Source organism: Cheilinus undulatus, linkage group 6, assembly GCF_018320785.1.
Source record: "Cheilinus undulatus linkage group 6, ASM1832078v1, whole genome shotgun sequence".
Taxonomy (NCBI): domain Eukaryota; kingdom Metazoa; phylum Chordata; class Actinopteri; order Labriformes; family Labridae; genus Cheilinus; species Cheilinus undulatus.
In genome coordinates, this window is record NC_054870.1 from 40,354,407 (window position 1) to 40,377,067 (window position 22,661).

Here is a 22,661-nt window from a genome sequence, read left to right on the forward strand (position 1 = left end):
AAACAGTAACTGAGCAGTCAGAAAATACCATACAGTAGGTGTGACCACATGTGCTAATGATGCAGTATTTCTCTTTTACCACAATTGTGCTCTGCAGCAACTGTAAAACTGCTGACTTTAATGCAGTTCTGCACACAGGTAGGGTACGGATGCATACGTGCTGTATGTATGTGTGATATCCTGCAGATCGCCAAAGCAGAGACGATGCAGCAGAGCCCACATTGCTGATTTGCATTGTGAAAATGGATGGTTGTTTCTGTTCACAGCAGTTCTGTGGAATAGAGACTTCTATTTCTTTACTTTCTTTAGTATATTATTTTCAAATTCACCATTTAGTCCCTACAAAACTCATAATCCACAACCTAAGCTTAAGATCACTCTGCACTTGGACATTTTTACATTTACTATATACATTTACAGCCAATGTGGAGGGGTGCAAATATAAAAGGACGTTTGTCTGAACCACATGTCAAAGACATAAAAGTGGACTCTGCTATCGTCTGTGAGTGAGCTGCTTTGCCCCACAGTGAAGGACAGACTATTGTGTGTTCTTCACAGCAGGTTACTGTGAAGTTTTGTGTTTTCATGTGGACAAAGATGTACTTTAAAATGCTGCATGTATGGATGCCTTTTTTTTTTTTTTTTTAAAGACGAACGAGAAAAACCTCTGAATTCAAATTACCCGCCTGTGAAGCAGGCCTGAGTATGTCTCACAATATTCCCTGCAGGCTGAGGGCTCAACTACCGTAGCATTACAAGTAGATGTGCAAACTTTATTTGTCAAGAACAGATGGTACTCAAAAACTTCCAATTGGAAGATTAAAAAATCAGACTCATGCTGTACACTGGGATGACTTACATTCTGTTTTTTATGGTAACTTATCCCTATTATATGCATTCGCACAGTGCTGGCTATACCAACTGGGGAAAATGTGGTGTCTGGTGTTTTAGACAAGGACACTTTGACATGTGGATCTCAGGTGGTTGGATCAAACCCCAAACTATCTAATAGAAGTTGACCAACTATACCTCTGAACCTCAGCCACCACTATACAAATACATTTGTTTATTCATAAATACACAGTACTGTGCAGAACTCTTAGGCATGTTTGGGCCAAAAGTTGAGGTTAAAATAATGCCTGTAATGATGAGTAAGCCTGCCTGGGGGCACCATCAGGTGGATTGACACTGCCCAGGTCGTGCTCTCGATGTCCTTGCATATTGCCAAGTGCATGGGACAATAATCTGTTGAAAAAAATAATACAGTCAACACCTCTAGGGCACAGTCAGCTTTGGATGTGGGGAGTAAGCACCAGGACAGTAAGACCTAGGGGACTGTCCTGATGGGTGGTAGGGTTGCCACAAGCCCCTGGTCGTGCTGTGGATGTACCAAGGGCCAGAAAACAACCAGTGGTTCCTGGTCCAATCACCAGGGGTGAAAAAGTCCAGACAAAAGAGATGCCATGGAGCTTGACCTTGGCTTCCAAGCGACCCTCTGACTGCCCGCTCTCCCCTCTCAAGACCAGGTTGTGGCACAGTGATAAATCCTTAGCACCCTTCATGCCTAAAATTTTTGCACACGACTGTACATAAACACAAGATAATCATTAACAGTAGAGTTCCATCTGCCTTTAGAAGTACTTCAATAAAGGAACACAAAAGGGATGCCACAATACATCCACCTTTCTGACAATCACAACTAAAACACTTACTACCAGTTACTCAGTACAGTAGGGGGTGCATTTTTTCCTGGGTTAGGGAATGGCCTGCCTTACTTTGCCTCTAGTTTGCTAAAACTTGTTTATCCAAATTACATGCATGCTTGATTTTTCTGTACCTGCTCTGTTGTTCACCTTAGCAACATTAAAAATGATGTCTGTCCCTTAATGCATCTTCCTAGGGTTTAAATAAATGATGATGATGGTGATGATGTTTACCCCTTCGTTGGTGGACTGGTTGGATAAAAATATAAAGTAAGCCAATCAGATGCAGAGTAGACACGGATCATTCTTTGGGTTTCTCTGAGTTATCCAGTGATGCAAACAGAGCAGGTGGTGCTACTGTCTTTCTGCTTGCTTACTTCATGATAATTTCATTGTGATCCTTACAATATGAAGTCAAGCAACAGAAGTTGGTGGGAAATGTGCAAATAGAAGGCTTTCTTTCTTTCTTCTCTCATCTATGTGCCCACTATCCACCCCTCTGACCACAATCATGTTTTCCTCACGCTGTCAGAGAAACTAAGAAGACCAGCAGAAATGAAAGAAGTCCTTGTTTAACCCTTGGAGTCACGGCTGTGACACGCATCCTTTCTGTTTTTCTGCATATTTCATGCATGTGTTACGGCTTGTGACTCATATGAAGCAGTTTTGATGTGCGCTGTACTCCATACTTGTCTTGCACCATCACTTCGATTCTGTTTTTTACAGAGGACATGAGGAGCTGGATTATGTTTTCATTTACAGCAGTTTACTGCAAACCTGCTTCAGGTTACTGCTCAGATGCTGTATGAGTTAGACCTCCATCTCCATGACTGGGCATCAGACTACCAAAGTTGGGGGTGCTACACAATAGTAAACATGCCCCTGTCCCTACTTTTTTGATGTGTGTTGCTGCCATCAAATTCAAAACGAGTTGATATGTTTCATGAAATAATTAAATGTATCAGTTTCAACATCTGATCTTTTTTATGTTTTTGAGATATGCCAATCATTGCATTCAATTTTATTTACATTTTACATAGTGTCCAACATTTTTTTGGAATTTTGGTTGTATAGAAAACAAACTGGATCTAAAATTTATTAGGCACACCCTAAAACTTGAAGGACAACCTAAAAATATAGTTTGAGGAGTGCTTGGAAGATGCTCACAGGATACTATGGAAGGTTATTGTCCTGCTATTTTTTTGTGTCTCAACCTGTTTACAATATAGAAAATCCAGTCTGTCACGGGGCTGAGATAAACATTCATGCACACACTCAAATCTATGGGCAATTCAGTCTCCAGTCAGCCTAATGAGCATGTCTTTTGGGTGTCTTCATGAAGAGAACCAATGCACGCACGGAGAGTTCATGAAAACTCCACACAGAGACAGTAAGAGAGGCCACCCATAAGGTGGGATAAAGGGGAGAGTGCTTTATTGCCAAGCCAAATAGGGGGTCCATGGAGGTCAGCAAAATCATGGTCCATTAGTTAAGTTAATCTGTGATAAACACATTTCATATCGAAGAGGAATTGTAAACCCTTATATCAAAACAACAAAAAATTAATTTATGTATTTAGGCTGATGAAAAATATAACATTTTTCCCCAATGTAAACCCTTTTTCTTTAAACAGAACTAACTGTTTTAGTAATGTTTGCAATGTGGATGGGCACATTCATTTAATCACTTGGAAAGTAATGTCAGACTTTGTAGCTCAGTCATGACGTGAACAAACGTAAGGATTCTAGAATGAATGAATGATAAATGATAAGTGATAAACAAATAGAAATGTTGCAAAAATGGTCAGATAAAGTGGTGGAAAGGGGTTAAAAGTGGCAAAAATAGACAAAAAGTGGAAAAAATGTTACAAAATGGCTGGATAGAGTATTGAAAAGGGGTTAAAAGAGGTAAAAATGTTGCAAAAATGGCTGAAAAAATAATGAAAATGGGTTAAAAGTAGCAAAAATGTTAGGAAAGGGGCAAAAATGGGTCGAAAGTGGCAAAAATTTTGCAAAAATGGCTGGATAAAGAAGTGAATAGGGGTTAAAAGTTGCCAAAATAGGCAAAAAGTGGCAAAAATGTTGCAGAATGGCTGAAAGAATATTGAAAATGGATTGAAAGTGGCAAAAATTTTGCAAAAATGGCAGGATAAAATAGTAAAAAAGGGGTTAAAACGTTGGCAAAAAGGGGAATAAAGTTGCATAAATGGGTCAAATTTGGCAAAAATGGGTCAGAAATGGAAAATGTGGAACAAATGGGAAAAAAGAGTGGTGAATAGGATTTAAAAATGTGCAGCAGGGAAAAGAACAATAAAAACTGCTTCTTTTTACATCTTTCTGTCTTTCCGATTCAGTTCGTATACAAACACACTCTGGAATGACAGTTAACCTCCTTGACTTTTATAATTTTGTAACTGTTGAATGTTTAGTGTGGGCCTTGTGCCATGGAGATGTGCTCATTTCAATAAAAGCCAGGAGTTTTTTGCTTGGCATTCAGAACTAAAAAGAAGGTTCAGCATCACTTGAACAAGACTCACTCACTTCCTCACATTACACATTTGTTGTCTTGCCAGCTCACCTGGAACGATCTCAAACGGGTGGCGACCAGGCTCATCCTGATTGGCAGGCAGCTCATTGACCTGACTGCCCTGAAGAGGAATACAACCCTGCAGGAGAAGGGAGAGGAAGGCGTGTGATTGGCTGATAGACAGACTGACAGACGGGTAGACAGGCATGAGGAAAACACCCCCATCAACAGCCTTCAAGAGTCAAACAAGAAATCAATTAGTGGTTCTGGACTCGGACGTGTAGTGTGTGTTGAACATTATAGAGCTCTGAGTACAGCAGGCCGCTCTGGGCGTCCGTCCAACAGAGAGAGAGAGAGAGGGAGGTTATGATGATGGAAGGAGGGATGACTCAGGGAAACATCTCTTCATCTTTTTATCCCCATGGCGCTTCCTGATGTACTCCCATATTTGATCTTTCCAACACAGAGAAGGTTTAAGGTCATGTGCTAAGTGCATACAGCTGTACCACAGAGCACACGTTACCACATTATCAGAGAGTGAGGGCAATAACAACACAGTGTGACTTTAATGGAGAGCGTGGGGGATGTCTTCAGGGAGGACTTTTGAGTCCTTATCATTTAGATTGACAGAAATGCTAAAACAACTGCTTACACTTTAACATAATAAAGGTCAAATGCATATAAATATTTATCTTATCTAAATTAATCAATATAATTTCATTAAGTTTAGAGACAAATTCCCCATGAACGTCCTGTAAACGCCCTGTTTGAAGCCTTGAATTGGACTTTTGCCTGTAGCCTTCTTGGTCTTTTGGAACAATACGTTGCATAATTTGTAGTTGAAATAACATAACACGCCGCTTTGTGTGTTATAAGCATATCTCTTTGTGATGAGCGTGTCATTGTTATATGCTATTTTAGGGTGTGGGCTGTTTCCAACAACTTCTAAATGGGCAAAAATAACCAGAGTGAACATAAAGTGCTGTTTTTAAATGATGATTGTATTTACTGAGGGTAAAAAGCCATCCAATCCTACCTTGCCTTGCGTGGAAAATTATTTGCCCCCCATATTAAATCATAAATTAACTGTGATTAACCACGTGTTTTTTGGAAAGCTGAGTTCAATTTCACTGGTCACACCCAGGCCTGATCACTGCCAGTCTTGTGCAATCAAGAAATCCCTTAACTAGAACCAGTCAGACAAAGTGACATAGACTAAAAGAAAAGCAATGCATCATGCCATTATCTCAAGAAATTCAAGAACAGATGAGAATCTAAGTTATGGACATTCATCAGTCTGGAAAAGGTTATAAAGCCATTTCTAATGCTTTGGGGCTTCAGAGAACTATGGTGAGAGCCATTATCCACACATGGAGAAAACTTGGAACAGTGGGGAACGTTCCAAGGAGCGACCAGCCAACAAAAATAACTCCAAGACTGCATCAACGACTCATCCAGAAAGTGCCTGGGTGAGACCTTAACTGACCTGCAGGCCTTACCTGGCTCAGTTAAGGTCAGTGTTTATGATTCAACAATAAGAGAGAGGCTGGACAAAAATGGCATCCATGGGAGAGTTCCAAAGCCAAAACCACAGTTGACCAATCAGGACACAAAGGCTCATCTCACATTTGACAAAGAAAATACCTTGCTGTTCCCCAAAAATTTGGGAAAAATATTCAGTGGACTGATTAACTTTTTGGAAAAACACAGCATTTGATAAAAAGGACACTATACCAACAGTCAAACATGGTGGTGGTAGTGTAATGGTCTGGAGCTGGTTTGTTACTTTGGAGCCACCAAGTCAAAGTCTGGACTTAAGTCTGACTGAGATGCTAGCCTGTGGCATGACCTCAAACAGGCCATTAATGCTGTGATGTGATGTGAAAGACTCATTACCAGTTATTGCAAATGCTTGCCTGAAGTTGTTGCTACCAAGGGTGGCACAACCAGTTATTAGGTTTAGGGGGCAATAACTTTTTCACATAGGGCCAGGTAGGTTTGGATGGCTTTTTCCAGTAGTAAATGAAACCATTATTTAAAAACTGCATTTTGTATTCACTCTGGTTATCTTTGTCTTATACTAAAATTTAAATGTGACAAATATGCAGCAAAATAAGAAATGAAGAAGGGGCAGAAACTTTTTACAGCACTGAAAATCTGAGCCAAGTAATGCTGCACTGCTTAAAATGGCTAAAAAATTAAATTAAAACTTAATGAAGTTTCTATCCAAAGTAAATAATAAATCAACAACAAGGACTCCTCCTCTGGCAAGAGATGACATAAGAAAACTAAGATATTTGAGAGCATCACCTGTGCCTTGGTTTCATCCTGGTCCTTGTAGAAATACAGAGCTTCAGTCCTGAGGACAAACCAACGCAGCTGCCAGTTTTTCATGATGCTCCGCTGTCTCTTCAGCCAGCCAGCCTTCAGAGCTTTCTCCTGGTCCAGAGGAGAGCACGGCCTGGAGACCCGGGACAACTCTCCAAGAACCATGCTCTTGGACCGGGCTGCATAGAGACACATAAACAGATTTCAGGGGTAAGACCAGCAGAATAAAAGTAAAGCAGAGAGATAAAGAAGAAAGATACATGTTGTTTAGGGATTTCCTGTCTCTGTTGTTGTGCTTGGGTTCTAAAAATTCATCAGGAGTGAAATCCTGAATCATTATTCACAGAAGCCTCCCTCAGGTACTGATAAGCCTGCAGGCTTGACCGTGCATCCACATTCCCTCTTAAGTAAATCTAGCCCGGCTTGGCCTCCATTTTGTAGCAAAGACATCCTGCTTTTAGATGACAGCCATCTATCTTTGCCTTATGTGTTTCTTATATTAATAACAGAGATTCTCTTGTTTCGCCTCAGAACAGAGAAGGGATTTTGTTTTGGATCAGGTTGTGCTTTAACTGCAACAGAATGATTTCCTGCATTTGAATAAGTATGCCAAAGGTTTTGAGTAAAAACAACGATAGTAGAGCCATCCCCAGGGAGCCATGGGAGAGAAAGAGGAAGAGAGATAAACAGAACGCAAAGGGAGAGAAGAGAGAGAGAGAGAAATCAATGGCATCTTTTTCTCCTGTTAATTGCATCTTGCTTTCTGCTGAGGACAGCAGGGAAGGTATCTGCAAGAGCCTGGACTCAAATCCCTTCCTGGTTTCCCTTCTCTCTTTCTCTTATATATCAGCTCTCTGGCCAAAATCCTCTGTTTATCTTTCATTTCTCTGCATGTTTTTCACCTGCAGAGAAACAAATGTGAGGAATACAAAAGGTGGTATATTAATAGAACTATAAAAACCGGATCTGTAAATAAAGCAGACTTGGTTGTGTCCTATACATCTATAAAAAAAACCCACAGAAAGAGCGACAGGAAACCTGAGAGAGGGACTGCTTCTTCTTTTATCTTCTGTCAGTAACTAACTCTTTGTGTACAAAGGCATTAAGTACATTTCTACCCCTATAATTATAAAATACAGAAAATGGCTCCTGAGAGTGTTAAACAACACTCACTGACCAGTTCATTAGGTACACCTGTTAAACTGCTCATTAAAGCAAATATCTAATCAGCCAATCACGTCACAGTAACCGATGTACTTAGATATGTATAAATGGTTAAGATAATCTGCTGAAGCTCAAATCGAGCTTCAGAATGGAGAAGAAAGGTGATTTAAGTGACTTTTAACATGTTATGGGTAGTACCAGAAAAGCTTGTCTGAGTGTTTCAGTATTTCTGCTGATTTTCACAAACAAACATGGGTTTATAGAGAATAATCCAAAAATTAGAAAATTAGAGTAGCAGTTCTCTGAGCCAAAAGGTCTTCTTAACACAAGAGCTCCGGGGAGAATGACCAGACTTATTTGAGTTGATAGAAATAATATCTCAAACATCTTTTAATTATAATTGGGTATGCAGGTCCCCATCTCTGCACTCAAAGAAAACCTTGAATCAGAGTCGCTACAGCAGCAGAAGACCAGACTGGGTGCCACTACAATTCTCACAGGCTGATCTGATGAGTCTAGGTTAATGCAGCCATTTTTAAATGTAGGGTCAGAATTTTGCAAAACAATATATAAGCCTACCAGACAACAAACAAACATGACACATCCACACAAAGTCACTTAAACCACCTTTGTGTCCCATTCTATAATTATTTATTCTATAACTGTAATTATATATATATATAATTTATTTAATTATTCTTTTACCTAAAAGTAAGACAAACAGGTGCCTGTTTGGCTCTGTTTGTTGTGCAGGGGCCTATATGCACAGACTGCAGTCTTAAATTCACTGGTCACAGGTTTGACTCCCTATTTAGTCGCATGTTTGGTGCATGTCTTTCCCACTATTTCTCCCCATGTTTCCTGTCTCTGCACAGCTGCCCTATCTAAGAAAGGCAAAAAGCCCAAAAATAATCTTTGAAAAGAAAAAAAGGAACACAATGGATGGGGGACATAAATTTGTTCTAGCTTAATTCTTCAAGGACTTGAAAAGATGCATGTTTGAAGTCACATTTTGAAAACTAACAAAAGGAAATGTGTTTTATTGAAATACAAAGAAAGCTGCTAATAGCTTGTTGAAACTGCTTAAGAGTTTACTCTCACCAAAGGGCAGATAAACAATCATAGTAAAAGAATAAAGGTTGAAAACTGGGGTGACCAATCCTTTTTCAATGTAGGGGGTAAAAGCCATCAGAGGACAACCTCTTGATTTGCTTCTGCTCATACTAGCGGTTTAATAATTCACCCAGCGTAGAGTTTCATGTAATTCCATGGTTCATTAGAATAAAGAAATTTTGTAACCGCATTTATTCAGTATAAATCACTTTGAGATTAATTTTAAGGCTTTTTAAGCCTTACTAGAGAGAAAGGTCAGTGGATAGTCAGAAATTGGGGGGAGAGAGTGAGGGATGACTTGCGGGACAGGAGCCACAGCTCAGACTCAATTCCAGACAGCACACTTTGAAAACCACAGCCTGGTGGGGCTTGCAAAATAGCCACTAAAGCGCCAAGGAATAAATCAATCTTTATCATGGCATAGCATAAAAATGAACATTTTGTAATGGGTATGTTATAGATGGAAAGGATCAAAGTTCCTCTCATTGGACAAAACATCTCCAATAAAACCTCCATAAATTAGAATTATTCAGTGACACAGACTCTTTGTTTTTTCATATTTATAGTTTCTAAAAGGGATTCATTTTTGTTGACTGAATTCTTCATTATTCATTCAAGAGTCCTCATACTGACATTTATTAGACCACAAAGATAATGGAGAAAAACCTCAAACACCGTAACATCTTCCCATCAGACTCCACACACTAAACTGCTCAGGGATTGTGGTCTTCCATCTCGCGGCTCCCGAGAGCAACTCCAGCTCTGCTCTGCAGTTTGAATCCACCCTGAATGATGCTGCATAAAAGGGTCAACGAGAAGCAGAGCTGGGAATCTAATCAAAGGAGAATACCATTACAGCAAATGAGAGATGGCAAGCGCACAAAACGTGGCGAGCAAACTGAAGTGGCTGCTGCACTCCAGCTGCGTACGTGAAGGAGAAAGACGAGGCGCTTCTCCTTCACATCTTTTATGGAGTTACTTTTACAGCCAAATTAGAGTGAGACAATGACTGCAAGTGGAGAAAAAGGCTAACTTTCACATAGAAATGATGTTCTCAAAGACAGATGTTCATTTTCACATGCAGATTTTCACAGCTTTCTCTCTGAATGAGAATTGGCTCTTCACCGTTGGCCTCACATATTTAAACAGCCTAACTGGTGGCATAGTCCTAAAATTTGCTCACAAATAGTGGATAACTAAAAACTTACCATGCTTTAAAGCGGCTGTATGAATTCAATTGAATTCACAGCAAGAGAAAACATATTATATAATGTCATTGTCAGTATCAGAAGGTTAAATTAAGTTGTTAGCTTTTGCACATGCTGCAGTGTCAGAAGAACAGTTTCTACTAAATATTAATTTTGCATGTCCATAAATACATCCATGTCTGGAGGCACACCTGTTTCTTTTGTTTGTTTTTAAAATTAAATGGCAATCAAATGTAAAAATTATTACACTAAATTCCTACCCTACATACACTATGTGGACAAAAGTATTTGGCCACACCTGTTTATCATATAATTCAGGATTTTCAATCAGATCTGTTGCCACAGGTGTACAAACTCAAGCACCTAGCCATGCAGCCTCCATCTGCAAACATCTGTGTTACAAAATGGGTCGTTCTGAAGAGCTTAGTGACTTCACCTTTGCAATAAGACAGTTCATGAAATTTTATCCCTGCTGGATATTCCACAGTCAACTGTAAGTGATATTATTCGAAAGTGGAAGCGTTTAGGAAGAACATCCACGGAGCGGAAGACCGTGTAAAATAACAGCAGGGTAAACGAGTGCCAAGGCACATAGTACATAAAAGTCGCCAATTCTCTGCTGATTCAAGCTGAAGAGTTCTGCAGCCTGTTGAGCCAGCTGTGTGTAAGCTCTGTCCTAAGTTTTAGAGAAAGACCCACCCTAAACCCTACGTTGAAACTAGTGAAGTTATTACTTAAGTTGTGTCATTGTTTGGTTGCACCACAGAGATGTAAGTTTGATCTTAACTGGTAGAGCTTTACATCCAAGCTAACCAAAATATAGTTGCAGGTATGACGTTTTCATTTACTTTAACCAATCAATGTAAAGCATTTTTGACCAGTGTTTGTTCCAGCGCTGCAACTCGTGTCTAATTGTCTCTAAACAGGTTAACGGCTAAAAATAACTTATAATAACTGCTGTTAATCCTCAAACAGTGTCCAGTGTGGATGAAAAATATGACAAAGCATTTTCCCTAGGTGATTATTAAACACTACATCCATAAGCGAAATCGCTAATAACACGAGGTAATTTAATGGTTGTCAGCAGATATTATCTCCACTCATGGAAAAGAACAGAGTTATTGATCATGGAGTTATGGAGAACGTAGTGTTGATGCTCATATTTTACAGAGCACTTTACACCTGGTAGGAGGTAGGCGTAAGACTAAAGTTAAAACTTAAGCCTACGTTGAAACTATCTCGGCTGGTGCAACTCCCTAAATGCTATTAGAGCTTAAACTATCTCCTAAGTAAGAACTCACATTCAAACTAGGCAACATTTGAACTTATGTACAGCTGGTGCAACCCTTGGCTGAACTTCCACTAGCATTAATGTGAGCACAGAAACAGGAGCTGTTTTTCAGGGTTTCAGGCAAGTCCCTTAGTTCCAGGGAAGGGTAATCTTACTGTGTCAGCATACCAAGACATTTTGGACAATTCTACACTTCCAACTCTGTGGCAACAGTTTGGTGAGGATCCTTTTCTTTTCCCCAGTGCACAAAGCAAAGACTATAAAGACATGTTTGAGGAGTTTGGTGTGGAATAACTTGATTGGCCTGCACAAAGCCCTGGCCTCAACCTTTGGATGAACCATAACAGAGATCGCAAGCCAGGCCTTCTTGTCCAACATCAGCACCTGACCTCATAAATGCTCTGCAGAATGACTGGGCATAAATTCCCACAGAAACACTCCAAATTCTTGTTTAACACCTTCCAAGAAGAGTGGAGGATGCTATAGCTACTTACATAGTTACTGGTTTGTCTTCTAAATGGGCAGCTTCCATTACTCTGTATTTTGATCTATAGGCCACCTGGAACTAGCACTGATTTTATTCAAGAATTCTCTGAACTCCTACCCTTTATTAGAGTTCTTACTCTGGAGATTTCTATGTGCACATTTGCTGTCCTTCTCTCCATTTACTGCAGATATTATTAACCATTATGAGTCATTCAGCCTGAATCTATTTGTTCAAAATGAAACTCATAATAAGGGACATAGTCTTGATATTGTTCTGCCATACAAATTGTCTATTGATAATATAAAACTCCTGGATTTTAATATTTCTGATCACAAAAGTGTGCTTTTCCACATCTCCTACAACCAATATCCACCCACAGTTCTTCAATTCCAAGTCAGCCTTCATTTTTAGCTCTAAGTTTAAAGCTGTATCTGAAAATGCTTTTGTTCAGAATGATCCATCTTTGAACAACTTACTGGACAATTTTAACAGAAAATGTCAGTCAGTACTCGATGACACTGCCCCGCCAAAACAAAACAAGCTAAAGCCCAGGCACTTCCTTGGCTTATTAACCAGACAAAGGAAATAAAGTGGAAACGTAGAAATCTTATGTTCACTTATCAGCAGGCTGTCAAAGAAGCGAGACACTTATATTTTCCTAATTTGATTGCTGCTAGCAGCCACAACCCCAAGATTCTATTTTAGATAATAAATTCAGCCATGGGCCCACCACCTACCCAACCCATGGAAGCATCCAACAAAAACTGAACAGTTTCTCAGTAAAATAAATATCAGGCTTCATGTTACACCTGTAGCAAGAAACCTTCCCATCCTCATTGAACCTCCTACCAAGCTAACCCACAAATTTCTCAATCTGATTTAGAAAATATAACCTGCCATGTGAACTCACCCACCTGTCGACTTAATACCTACAACCAGGTTTCTTAAGGAAGTCTCTCCCTCAGTTAGTCCACAAATTCTCTCTGTTGTCAACCGCTCACTGTCTACTTACTCATTCCCATCATGCAATAGTTTGCCCCCTCCTGAAGAAGCCCACACTTGACCCACTGGACCATAACATTGTAAGGCCAATCTAAAACTAGCCATTTTAGTCAACAGTTTTTTGAAAAGGCAGTAGCATCTCAGAAAATTACACACATGACAGAAACGGCTCTTTTAGGAGTCACCAACAACCTGCTTTTAGCTGCTACTCTGATGCATTTTCTGTTCTAATCTTGCTGGACTTGAGCTCTGCCTTTGATACAGTTGATCATGGCATCCTCATGAACTAGCTAGAGCACTACCTCGGCATTAAAGACACTGCTCTGGCTTGGTTTCATTCATCTGAAAGATATTTTTATGTTTTATTTTTGGTAAGTGTTCCTCATCCCCTGCTTCTCTCACTTGTGGTGTACAACAGGGGTTTGTTCTTGGTCCCCTGTTAATTTCCATAAACATGCTTCCTCTGGGTCACCTTATGCAGGATTATAATATTAAATATCATTTTTATGCTGATGACACCCAACTTTAAGTCCCCCTGACCAGTAGCTACCCTGATGAACTGTCCCATGTTAAAGCCTGTCTCTCAGACATTAAATGTTGGATGTTCCAAAACTCCCTTCGGCTCAATGAAACAAAATCTGAAGTCCTGCCAAATGCAGCCTGCAGTAATTTTTTGATTGGTCCGCCACAAATACTTAAAATAAAATGACATATGGCCCACATTAGAACATGAAGCTTGTGCTTGATTCTATTATACTTCGTAGTTTCAGCCAAAGGCAGTGCTACCAGGCTAATGCTGCAAACAAACATTCTGACAACAAGAAATTATTGATGTTTTTTAGGTGCCCAAATTGAGACAACACCGTAAATGTACATATTTGCAACTAAAATAATAATATCTTGATTTTTATCACCTGACAGATTACAGCAGCAAATAGCAGAACCAGCATCCCAGGCCCATTCCTGGTGTGGAGCCAGTGATAGCCAAGGCAGACCAGAGGCCCCCTGAAATCTGATTGGCTTCGCAAAAATCCTTAAAATAATTGACTATTTGCCTTGTCAGCCATTAACAAGCCATTTAAACATAAACTGGTTTTCAGTATCCTCAAGGTGAGGTATACGAAGGTTCCCTTACCACCCTTAAATATATGTGGCCCTCGAAGAAAAAGTCTGGACACCCCTGCCGTACATGGAGATGAACTAAGTGGGCCTCAAGTTCATCCCTTGCCTTTAGATAAAAAACTCAAGAATGCTTCTGTGGATTTTCTTACTATTTTTGCTCAAATGTCCACTCTGACTTCAGGATGAATTAAAGAGACTTTTGAGGTCATAGGTCAAAGGTCCACCTCATTATTCCTCATGCTCTTCCCTTTGCTTGTTCCTCTGATATCTCAAGAATGCTTGAGATATTAACTTCAAACTTTGCAAAAAATATCCACTCTGACTCTAGGATGAACTGATTCAATTTTCAAGTTAAAGGGGTCTTAGGTGAAGATAAGTGGATTTTCTAACTCTAGGATGAATTAAAAAGACTTTGGAGGTCACAGGTCAAAGGTCCACCTCATTACACCTCATGTTCATTCAATGTTTGTAGATGCAATATCTAAAGAATATCCACTCTGACTCAAAGCTGAACCGATAAGATTTGAAGTTAAAAGATCTTAGGTGAAGGTACAAAAAGTTTCTTCATATTTTGCTCGAGTATCCACTCTGACTCTAGGATGAATTTAGAGACTTTTGAGGTCAAGGGTCAAATGTCCACTTCATTACACCTCATTATCATTCAACTTTTGTAAATTACTTGTCGATGCAATATCTAAAGCCTGCTTTGAGGGATTTTCTTCAAACTTTGTACAAATGTCCACTCTGACTGAAAGCTGAACTAATTGAATGTTGAAGTTAAAAGGTCAAAGGTGAAGGTTAACTGTCCTAGTGTGTATTCTTTGCTTGTACACACAATGTCTTAAGCTTGCTTTGAGGAATTTCATTCAGACGTTGCACAAATGTCCATTCTGACTGAAAGATGAACTTTGGAGGTACAAGGTCAAGCTCCTTGTGACCTCAAGTCTTCTGAGCACAATATTTGAAGAATGCATGGAGAGATTTTTGTCTAATTTGGAACAAGATGATCAGATTGTGGAGAACAAAGGTCATTATTTTATGCATCAGTTTGACCCCAAACACTTAACTTTTTCTGTTATCTGAAGTTTATTTTTTTAAAAGCATGTACACTGTTAGAGAAGCAAGATCTCTACCAATCATGCTATCATAAAGTATTGCCTCATGGAGGCATTAAACCTCCAGGCAGTATCTCTAGTTTGTTCAATATCAGTTCTTCCATATGTACAGGAAAAATCAGCAAACGTAATAGGGGCTGATTTGTCCATGTGGGATGCTGCAATCTACACAAGCTTATCACTGGTGCTTTAAAGAGTGAAATTAATTCAGTAAGATAAGACATCCTCACACACTGTTATCTCCCCTCAGGGTTGAATTGCCTCCATGGATCCCCCTCTTGAAAAACCAATAATAGTTTTTCTCATTAAGAAAAGTTTGCAGCTCTCACAACTCCCAGAGCTACCTGAAACACTGAGTCTGTTGCCAAAAGCAACCACCTGCTACGAAGAGAACAGCAAGTATTTATATTTTGCACCATGCTAATCTCAGCAGAAGAGTAGTAGCAGCTTCCTTATCCATCTTCACACAGTCATGTGAGAAGCATGCATGTGTGGTGTCCCGACTTCGGCTGGCGTGAGTGGGTTTTACCCCGCGTTAGAGGAACTATGTTTGACAGTCAGCTGTTGTGATTTTACAGGAGCAGAGAGAGCCCTGCATTCCTATCGCCAACCTCTGATCCGTGTGTCACCTGCTTGGCTGAAAATTAACCCAATAACGCCTGAATAAATAGAGATGTAGTCATGTGTTCAGGTGTGAACGTGCCAGGATGTTCGAGGGAGGATTCTCCCTCCAGCAGCCATATTTACTACAACCATCAGTGGCTCCATCAGGATCAAATCTACCAGGAATAAGGAGGATGTAACCAAGAGAAAGAGAGTATGACATCACCCAGACATGCATAATACACCTGCAACTCCTCAGATCATGCAAAAAAACTCAGGTCATTTTTAGTAATAGTGGTCACTATCATGGCACTCTTTCACCTTTTAATGTCATTATCAATGAATGCAGTGACAGCAATATTGATGATACATTATCACAAAGACAGCAGGATAGATGCAGCTCTGCAGATATAGAAAAAAGAGGGAGAGAATAAAAGGTGGACTGCAGAGAGGACAGAAAGAGATGAAGAGGGATGGAGAGAAAAAAGGAGGAGGGACTGTGCTTACCCCGGCGTGCCTGTTTTATCTTGGGGCTGAGCATGGTTACGGTTGCTGTGCTGCTCCCTCTCACAGAGACATGACTGCATCCCTCTGTTCACACACTATTCCTCTCTCTCTCTCTCTTGCTTTCTCTCTCTCTCTCTTGCTGCTGCTGCCTCGCCCTGTTACTCCTCATCCTCTCCAAGCATCTCTCTCCCTCACTCTCTCTCTCCACCCGGCCCACCGTCTTCCTCCTGGACACAAATTGTCTCCCGTCCGATTTCACTCACACAGACACTCGCAAGCACTTAACCACATACTCTCCTCTTCCTCCCCTCCTTCCTCTCGTCTCACTCCCCCCCTCTCTGTCCCACTGGCCCGGCGTGCTGTTGTTCTCACATACCTCGAGCCCTGCCCACTCTCTCTCTCTCTCTCTTTCTCTCTCTGTCTCTCTGCCTGCTGCTGCACACTCTCAGTATCAATTTCTCACTGTCTATAAATATGTCTGGCTGTGTGTCCTCTGTCTTGTCACCTATTTCTTTACATCGGCTCCCCCCACTCTCCATAAAGTCTTTACAACCCATCCAGCTGTTTGCCCAGGGAGATCTGATTATGGTCTTGTTTCAACCCTGAAGAATAACCTCAGATCAATACATTTGATTTAACCAACAGTCTTACTATTTAACATCTGATGCAGATTGGCCAAGTCATTGCACTGTCTGATCCTACAAAAAAGTTGCAGACGTGTCTGTCAAAATTAAACATTTTAGCAGAAATGTGTTTCAAAACTCCTAAAATTTAGCTTCCTGACTTATTGAGAGTAAGATTTTTAGTCAGAAGGGGAAATGCCACACTCCTCAGTCACTCAGCTGTCTGCATGGAGAAAGCCACAGCGCTCAAGGGTGTGATGTTCTCGTTCCTACTCTGCCTGGTGGGTTTGTAGTGGATGTGATAAAGCAGATAAATGCTGCAGTTCAAGAGCCTGGATGAGACTGAAATGCAAAACAGAGCCACTGCTAGATGAGCAGACTACTTTGAGAGCGTTGGTTTGCACGATAAAAGAAGCTGGACTGCAGCAAAGCTACCTCAGGGAGAAATATACTTTAGTTAAGTAAAGCTATACACCCAACTCCAAAAGGGGTGGGGTGCTGTGTATATTGTAAAACAGGATGTAATGATTTTGAGTTTTTATAGAAAACATATTACAGCCACAATAGAACATAAACTACATATCAGCTGTTCAAACTGACACATTTTAACATTTATAGAAAAAATATTAGCTCAATTTGAATTTGATGGCAGCAACACATCTCAGAAAAGCAGGGACTGGGCCATGTTTACTATTGTGTAGCATCACCTCTTCCTTTAACAACAGTCTGGAAAGTGAGGAGACCTGGAGTTTTGTATGATTCCAGTTGCTCAAAATGCTGGATTTTTGTTTTATGATGCTCCAATTGTTTTCTATAAATAAAAGGTATGAAATGCAGGCAGGCCAGTTCAGCACCTGGACTCTTCTACTGTGCAGTCATGCTGTTTGGATGTGTTAAGTGGTTAAGTTTTGTCTTCCTGAAATAAGGCCTTCTCCAAAAGAGATGTTGTGATTGTTGCCTTAAAACCTCTATCTACTTTTCAGCGTTAATAGTACCTTTCCAGATATGTAAGTGCCCACGCCACAGGCACTGATGCAACGCCATACCATCAGCAGTGTTTAGAATTGTGCACTAATAACAAGCTGGATGATCCCTCTTCTCTTTAGTCTGCAGGACACAGTGTCCATCGTCTCCACAAAGAAATTCAAATTTTGATTAATCTGGTCACAGAACAGTTTTCCATTTTGCCTCAGCCCATTTTAAATGAGCTTTGGTCCAGAGAGGACAGCAGCGCCTCTGGATTGTGTTCACATATGGCTTCTTCTTTGCACAATACAGTTTTAATTTGCATTTGTGGATGGATCAGTGGACTGTGTGGGCATACAATGAAATGTTCCTGAGCCCATGCAGTGATTTCCAGTACAGAATCATGTTTATTCTAAATGCTATTCCAGCTGAGGTCCCAAAGATCTTGAGTATCCAATATTGACATTTGGTGAGCATCTGCCTGTCTTCATTTCTGAGAGACTCTGCCTATCTGTGATGCTCATTTTATACCCAGTCATGCTAACGACCTGCTGCCAATTAACCTAATTACCTCTGCCAAGGAGGTTATGTGATCTGGTGGTTTTGTTCGTTTGTTGGCAACATAACTCAAAAAGTTGTGGACAGATTTTCATGACATTTTCGAGAAATGCCAGAAATGGCATAAGGAAGAACTGATCCGATTTTGGGAGTGATACGGATCACCGTCTGGATCCAGGAATTTTTTAAAGGATTCTGTACTATTGGGAGATAGGGCTAATGGCAGAGGTCTGCACTGTTACCACTTTACACCAGGAGATGGCTGACATGAATAACTTCAATCCCAGCAGCATTTTTGGGTGTGTTTCTATTCAAAGTCTTGGAGTTTATAGAGTTTGAAAGACGCACGCCCGGTCGAGGAGACAAGTCGGAGCGTAACAGAGAGAAAGACAGCGAATTGTAGCCAGAATACTCACAATGCTGGGAGGAATAGAGGAATATTCACCTTCTGCCATGACTTCCAGTTGTCCTCTGAGACCATGGGTGAGACTGTCAGTGCACCTGTTGGCACCAGCAGGCAATGCTTCCGCCATTACAGTCCACCCATAGCGAAGCCAATGCTTTGCCTCAACACGTGTCCACCCCACTGGGGAGGGAGTAATCAGCGAATGCTGTGGTGAGGGGCACATGGGGACGGATCCAGGAATTTTTTAACAGATTCTTCACTATTGGGGGGTAGGGCTAATGGTGGAGGTCTGCACTCTCCAAGTGCTTTTCTAGTTTCAATATCGAATATGTTGTTTATGTTCTATTGTGAATAAAATATGGGTTTATGAGATTTAAAAATTGTTGCATTCTGTTCCTTTTTTAAATTTAATATCGTACCCTAAATTAGGGCAGTGGTTCCCAAAGTGGGGGTTGGGACCCTCAGGGTGGCCGCGAGACAGTGAAGGGGGGTCATGGGACGCTTTCCATAAAACAAAGAAAAATCTAATATGATTTAAAACCATAAAACTGATCTATCATTTAAAAACATTGTTAAAATGGGCTCAAATTAAAATCAAAATGTTGTTATTAAGAGATACTTGTGCTCAAATGCAAGTAAAACTTATAAAAACTATCTAAAATGCAAGTTTTACCCATGATGCTTTGTGCAATATTAGGGATTGTATATTACACATTTGGATATAAATGTTGTTGCGCCATGAGCAAACAGGTTGGCAAAAGTACTGATAAAATGTGTTTCAATTGATTCTTTCCCAAAGGCAAATCCAAAGAAGAAACTGGAGCACAAGAATCACTTTTGCCATCAGGTGCAGAGAACTAATGTTTTGACGTGCACTTTGTCTTCATCAGAGTTAAACTGACGTGATTTGTGTGCTGTAGGTTTTTATTTTGTTTTGCCTTTCACACCTTTCACATGTCACTGCTCCTCTCTGAGAGCAATGACCCCCACCTGTGCCTAAAGCACAGAGACACTCCTGCTTCACTGATTGTTTGTACTTGTTTGTTTACATGTGGTTTACCCCTCCACAACACAGTGTGGTACTTATCTATCTCTCTAGATAAATATAAACTAATCAGATCACACATACCAGTCAATCACAACATACACTGCTGGGAAAACAAGGTTTACAAAGCACTATGATGTAACATAAGTTATTAATAACAGCTCAATAACGTCAACTTAAGAGGAGCTCAGATTAAAGACATAAACTAAGATGGCCAGCAAGTTAAATCATAACTAGGATAAAGCCTGAAACAACGAGCATTCTTGCCAAACTAACTGAAAAACTGAGATTTACCTGCTAGTTCCTTGGTTTTGTCACTGGTCAGAGGCATCGTGGATGGTTTCATGGTAGCGAATCCGTCTGCACACAGTCTCTCCTTCACCACTGGAGCCATTTCTAGAGCCACAATACAGACACTAACACTCATACATGGGCAAACTTGGTCAAAACAATGCCCACACTGAAATCTCAGCCCTCCTCTTAATTGATAATCACTTGGAAAACAAATCCACATACCCCATAGAGAACGGACCACTATGGCTGCTGTCATTTAGACAAAAATGACACGCGCTTGAAGAATGCTGATGTGAACAGACTCTGATAGAAGGAAGGAAATAAAGACAGTCATGCGAGGATTACTTGCCATGTCATCTCTGAAGGGCAGACCAGACGACTCAGTTTGGAGCCAGACTCTGTGTACCACACAAGGAAGCATCACAAAATCTCAGGCAGCTGCCGCTGTGAGGTTTGGATTTACAGAGAAATAAAATACATCTGTGTGATGCTTTACTCCAGCCTTCCTCTTATTCTCTGTCTCTCTGTAAGGAAGTGAGCAATAATGATAGAGAAGTGAAAACTGCTGAGTTCAAAAAGATATTATGAGTTTCTCCCGCAGATGTTATTACTGTACATTTTGTAAGCTTACAACCCAGTAGAACTGTGAGTTCTGACAGGTTGGAATTGTCGAATGGAAATGAAGAGGGAAGGTCACTAAATTTGAAAGCTCTGTCTCAGTTAAATACAGGAGAAATATGGAAAGATATTGCATTACTATACTGGAGAACTGGGTGGAACTGGTTAGAAGTTTTACACTGTCTACATTGTACAAAGGTGTTGGCAATATTGGAATAGTTAGTGGAACTGGCAAAGAGCATTGGGAGGAAAAGGTTTAACACTGTTGACATTGCAATAATATGTTGGCAACATTTGGAAAATTTTGTGAAACTGGCATGGGTTTTACACTGACGTCATTGTCCAGCTAAGTTGGCAACATTTAGAAAAGTGGGTGGAACTGGCAAGGAGAGGGATTTTACATTGACTTTATGGCACAATATTTTGGCAACATTTGTTGGTGGAACTGGCAAAGAGTGTGGGATTTAAGCTGCTGACATTGCAATAATATGTTGGCAACATATGGAATTGTGGATGAAACTGGTAAGGGTTATACCCTTTCTACATTCCACAAGTAAGGTGGCAACATCTGAAAAAAGTGTGTGAAACTGGCAGGGAGACAATATTTTACACTGACTATATTGTGTAAATATTTTGGCATCATTTAGAAAAGTTGGTGGAACTGGTGAGGAGTGACAGTCTTACACATACATTGCACAAAGATGTTGGTAACTTTTGGAAAAGTTGGTGGAACTGCCAAAGAAGTTGCGAGAAGTAAGGTTTAACACTGTTGACTAGGGGTGAGGGAAAAACAAAGTATTACGATATTTAGCGTGGTGATATATCGTATCCTATCTTCTGCCAAGTGTTGATTTTTTTTTCGTTAATTGCTAATATGAACTGAAGTCTATGATACTGGATAAATAGCATCAGTTGCTTTGCTGTCCACTTGACGATGCTGTTGCGCTCTTTGTCCAGTGAGGTAGGCAGAGGTGATGGTCATAAAGCAGGAGAAAGTTAGTACAACCAATATGGCAGCACATGGGAAAGGACATTAGGAATGCAAGCAGGAAACAAGCAACCTGGACATGACATTTGGGGTTTGCAAGGAGTGCCGCATGAAAATAAAATACTGCGGTAATATGATAAAAATGAAGGCAAAGCTAATGCTAAATCAGCTAAACAGTTCAAAAATTGGTATAGATAGCAATATATCCCAATGTATGTTATCTCAATACTTTGTTGAAAAAAATTAAAATTGCAATTATATTGAATCGTGATGATATTGTATAGTGGTGCCACTAGAGAAGTGGGTGGAACTGGCAAAGAGTGTGGGGTTAAGCTGCTGACACTGCAATAATAGGCTGGCAACATTTGGAAAATTGTATGAAACTGGCATGGGTTTTACACTGACTACATTGCACAACATGTTGGCAACATTTAGAAAAGTGTGTGGTATCAGTATTTGCATGTAACCACGTTTTGTTAAAGAAGTTGGGACACCTAAGATAGATAGGTAGAGTCAAGTCATAGCTTTAATATTTCTCTGTTTAGTTTCTGTGGTTCCTGAAATTCTCATTCCTCCAACTTATCCCTCTTAAAATGTGGGAATTATATTGATATTACAATCCATGGCTCAAGTTGTCAACTCTTCAGTTTGGTAAATCTCAAATTCTGTATTAAGAATAATTAATAAATGAATATTGAAAGAATCACAGCCCTGATGCATTCAGGCAGTGGAAAACCAGTTTAAAACACTGTTGTTGAAGGCATAATTTACTTTGTCAGGTAAATTTACTTTACAGGTACAGAACATTACAGCAAATATAATTTATAACTTTGAGCTTCTAATAGCATTTAGCTAGATGCTTGATTTAACAAAAAATAAGATGTATTGACTATAGCAAAGAGTTATTCCTTTCAAAAAAACAACTGCAGCTGAGGCTTATTCACTTTAGACAGCCATTGGATGAATCACGTTTTTGCTATTATTACCTCTGCCA

At 40.1% G+C, this 22,661-nt stretch overlaps 1 protein-coding gene across 2 annotated transcripts in view; it reads right to left on the reverse strand.

The window, feature by feature from the left end:
- The window catches only part of arhgap22 (Rho GTPase activating protein 22), a 28,319-nt gene extending 8,073 nt beyond the window's left edge, over positions 1–20,246 (reverse strand). Inside the window, exons 1-3 of one of the 2 annotated variants that reach the window (XM_041788665.1) lie at positions 20,062–20,246; positions 6,540–6,736; positions 4,281–4,368 (exon numbers count right to left, since the gene is read on the reverse strand). In XM_041788665.1, coding sequence (XP_041644599.1) covers positions 4,281–4,368; positions 6,540–6,736; positions 20,062–20,194 — 418 coding nt within the window. In that variant the 5' untranslated portion in view covers positions 20,195–20,246. Of the gene's footprint in view, positions 1–4,280; positions 4,369–6,539; positions 6,737–16,169; positions 16,215–20,061 lie in introns of those variants that run through there. The other variant, XM_041788666.1, reaches the window with a different exon arrangement.
- Between the last annotated feature and the right edge of the window lie 2,415 nt (positions 20,247–22,661).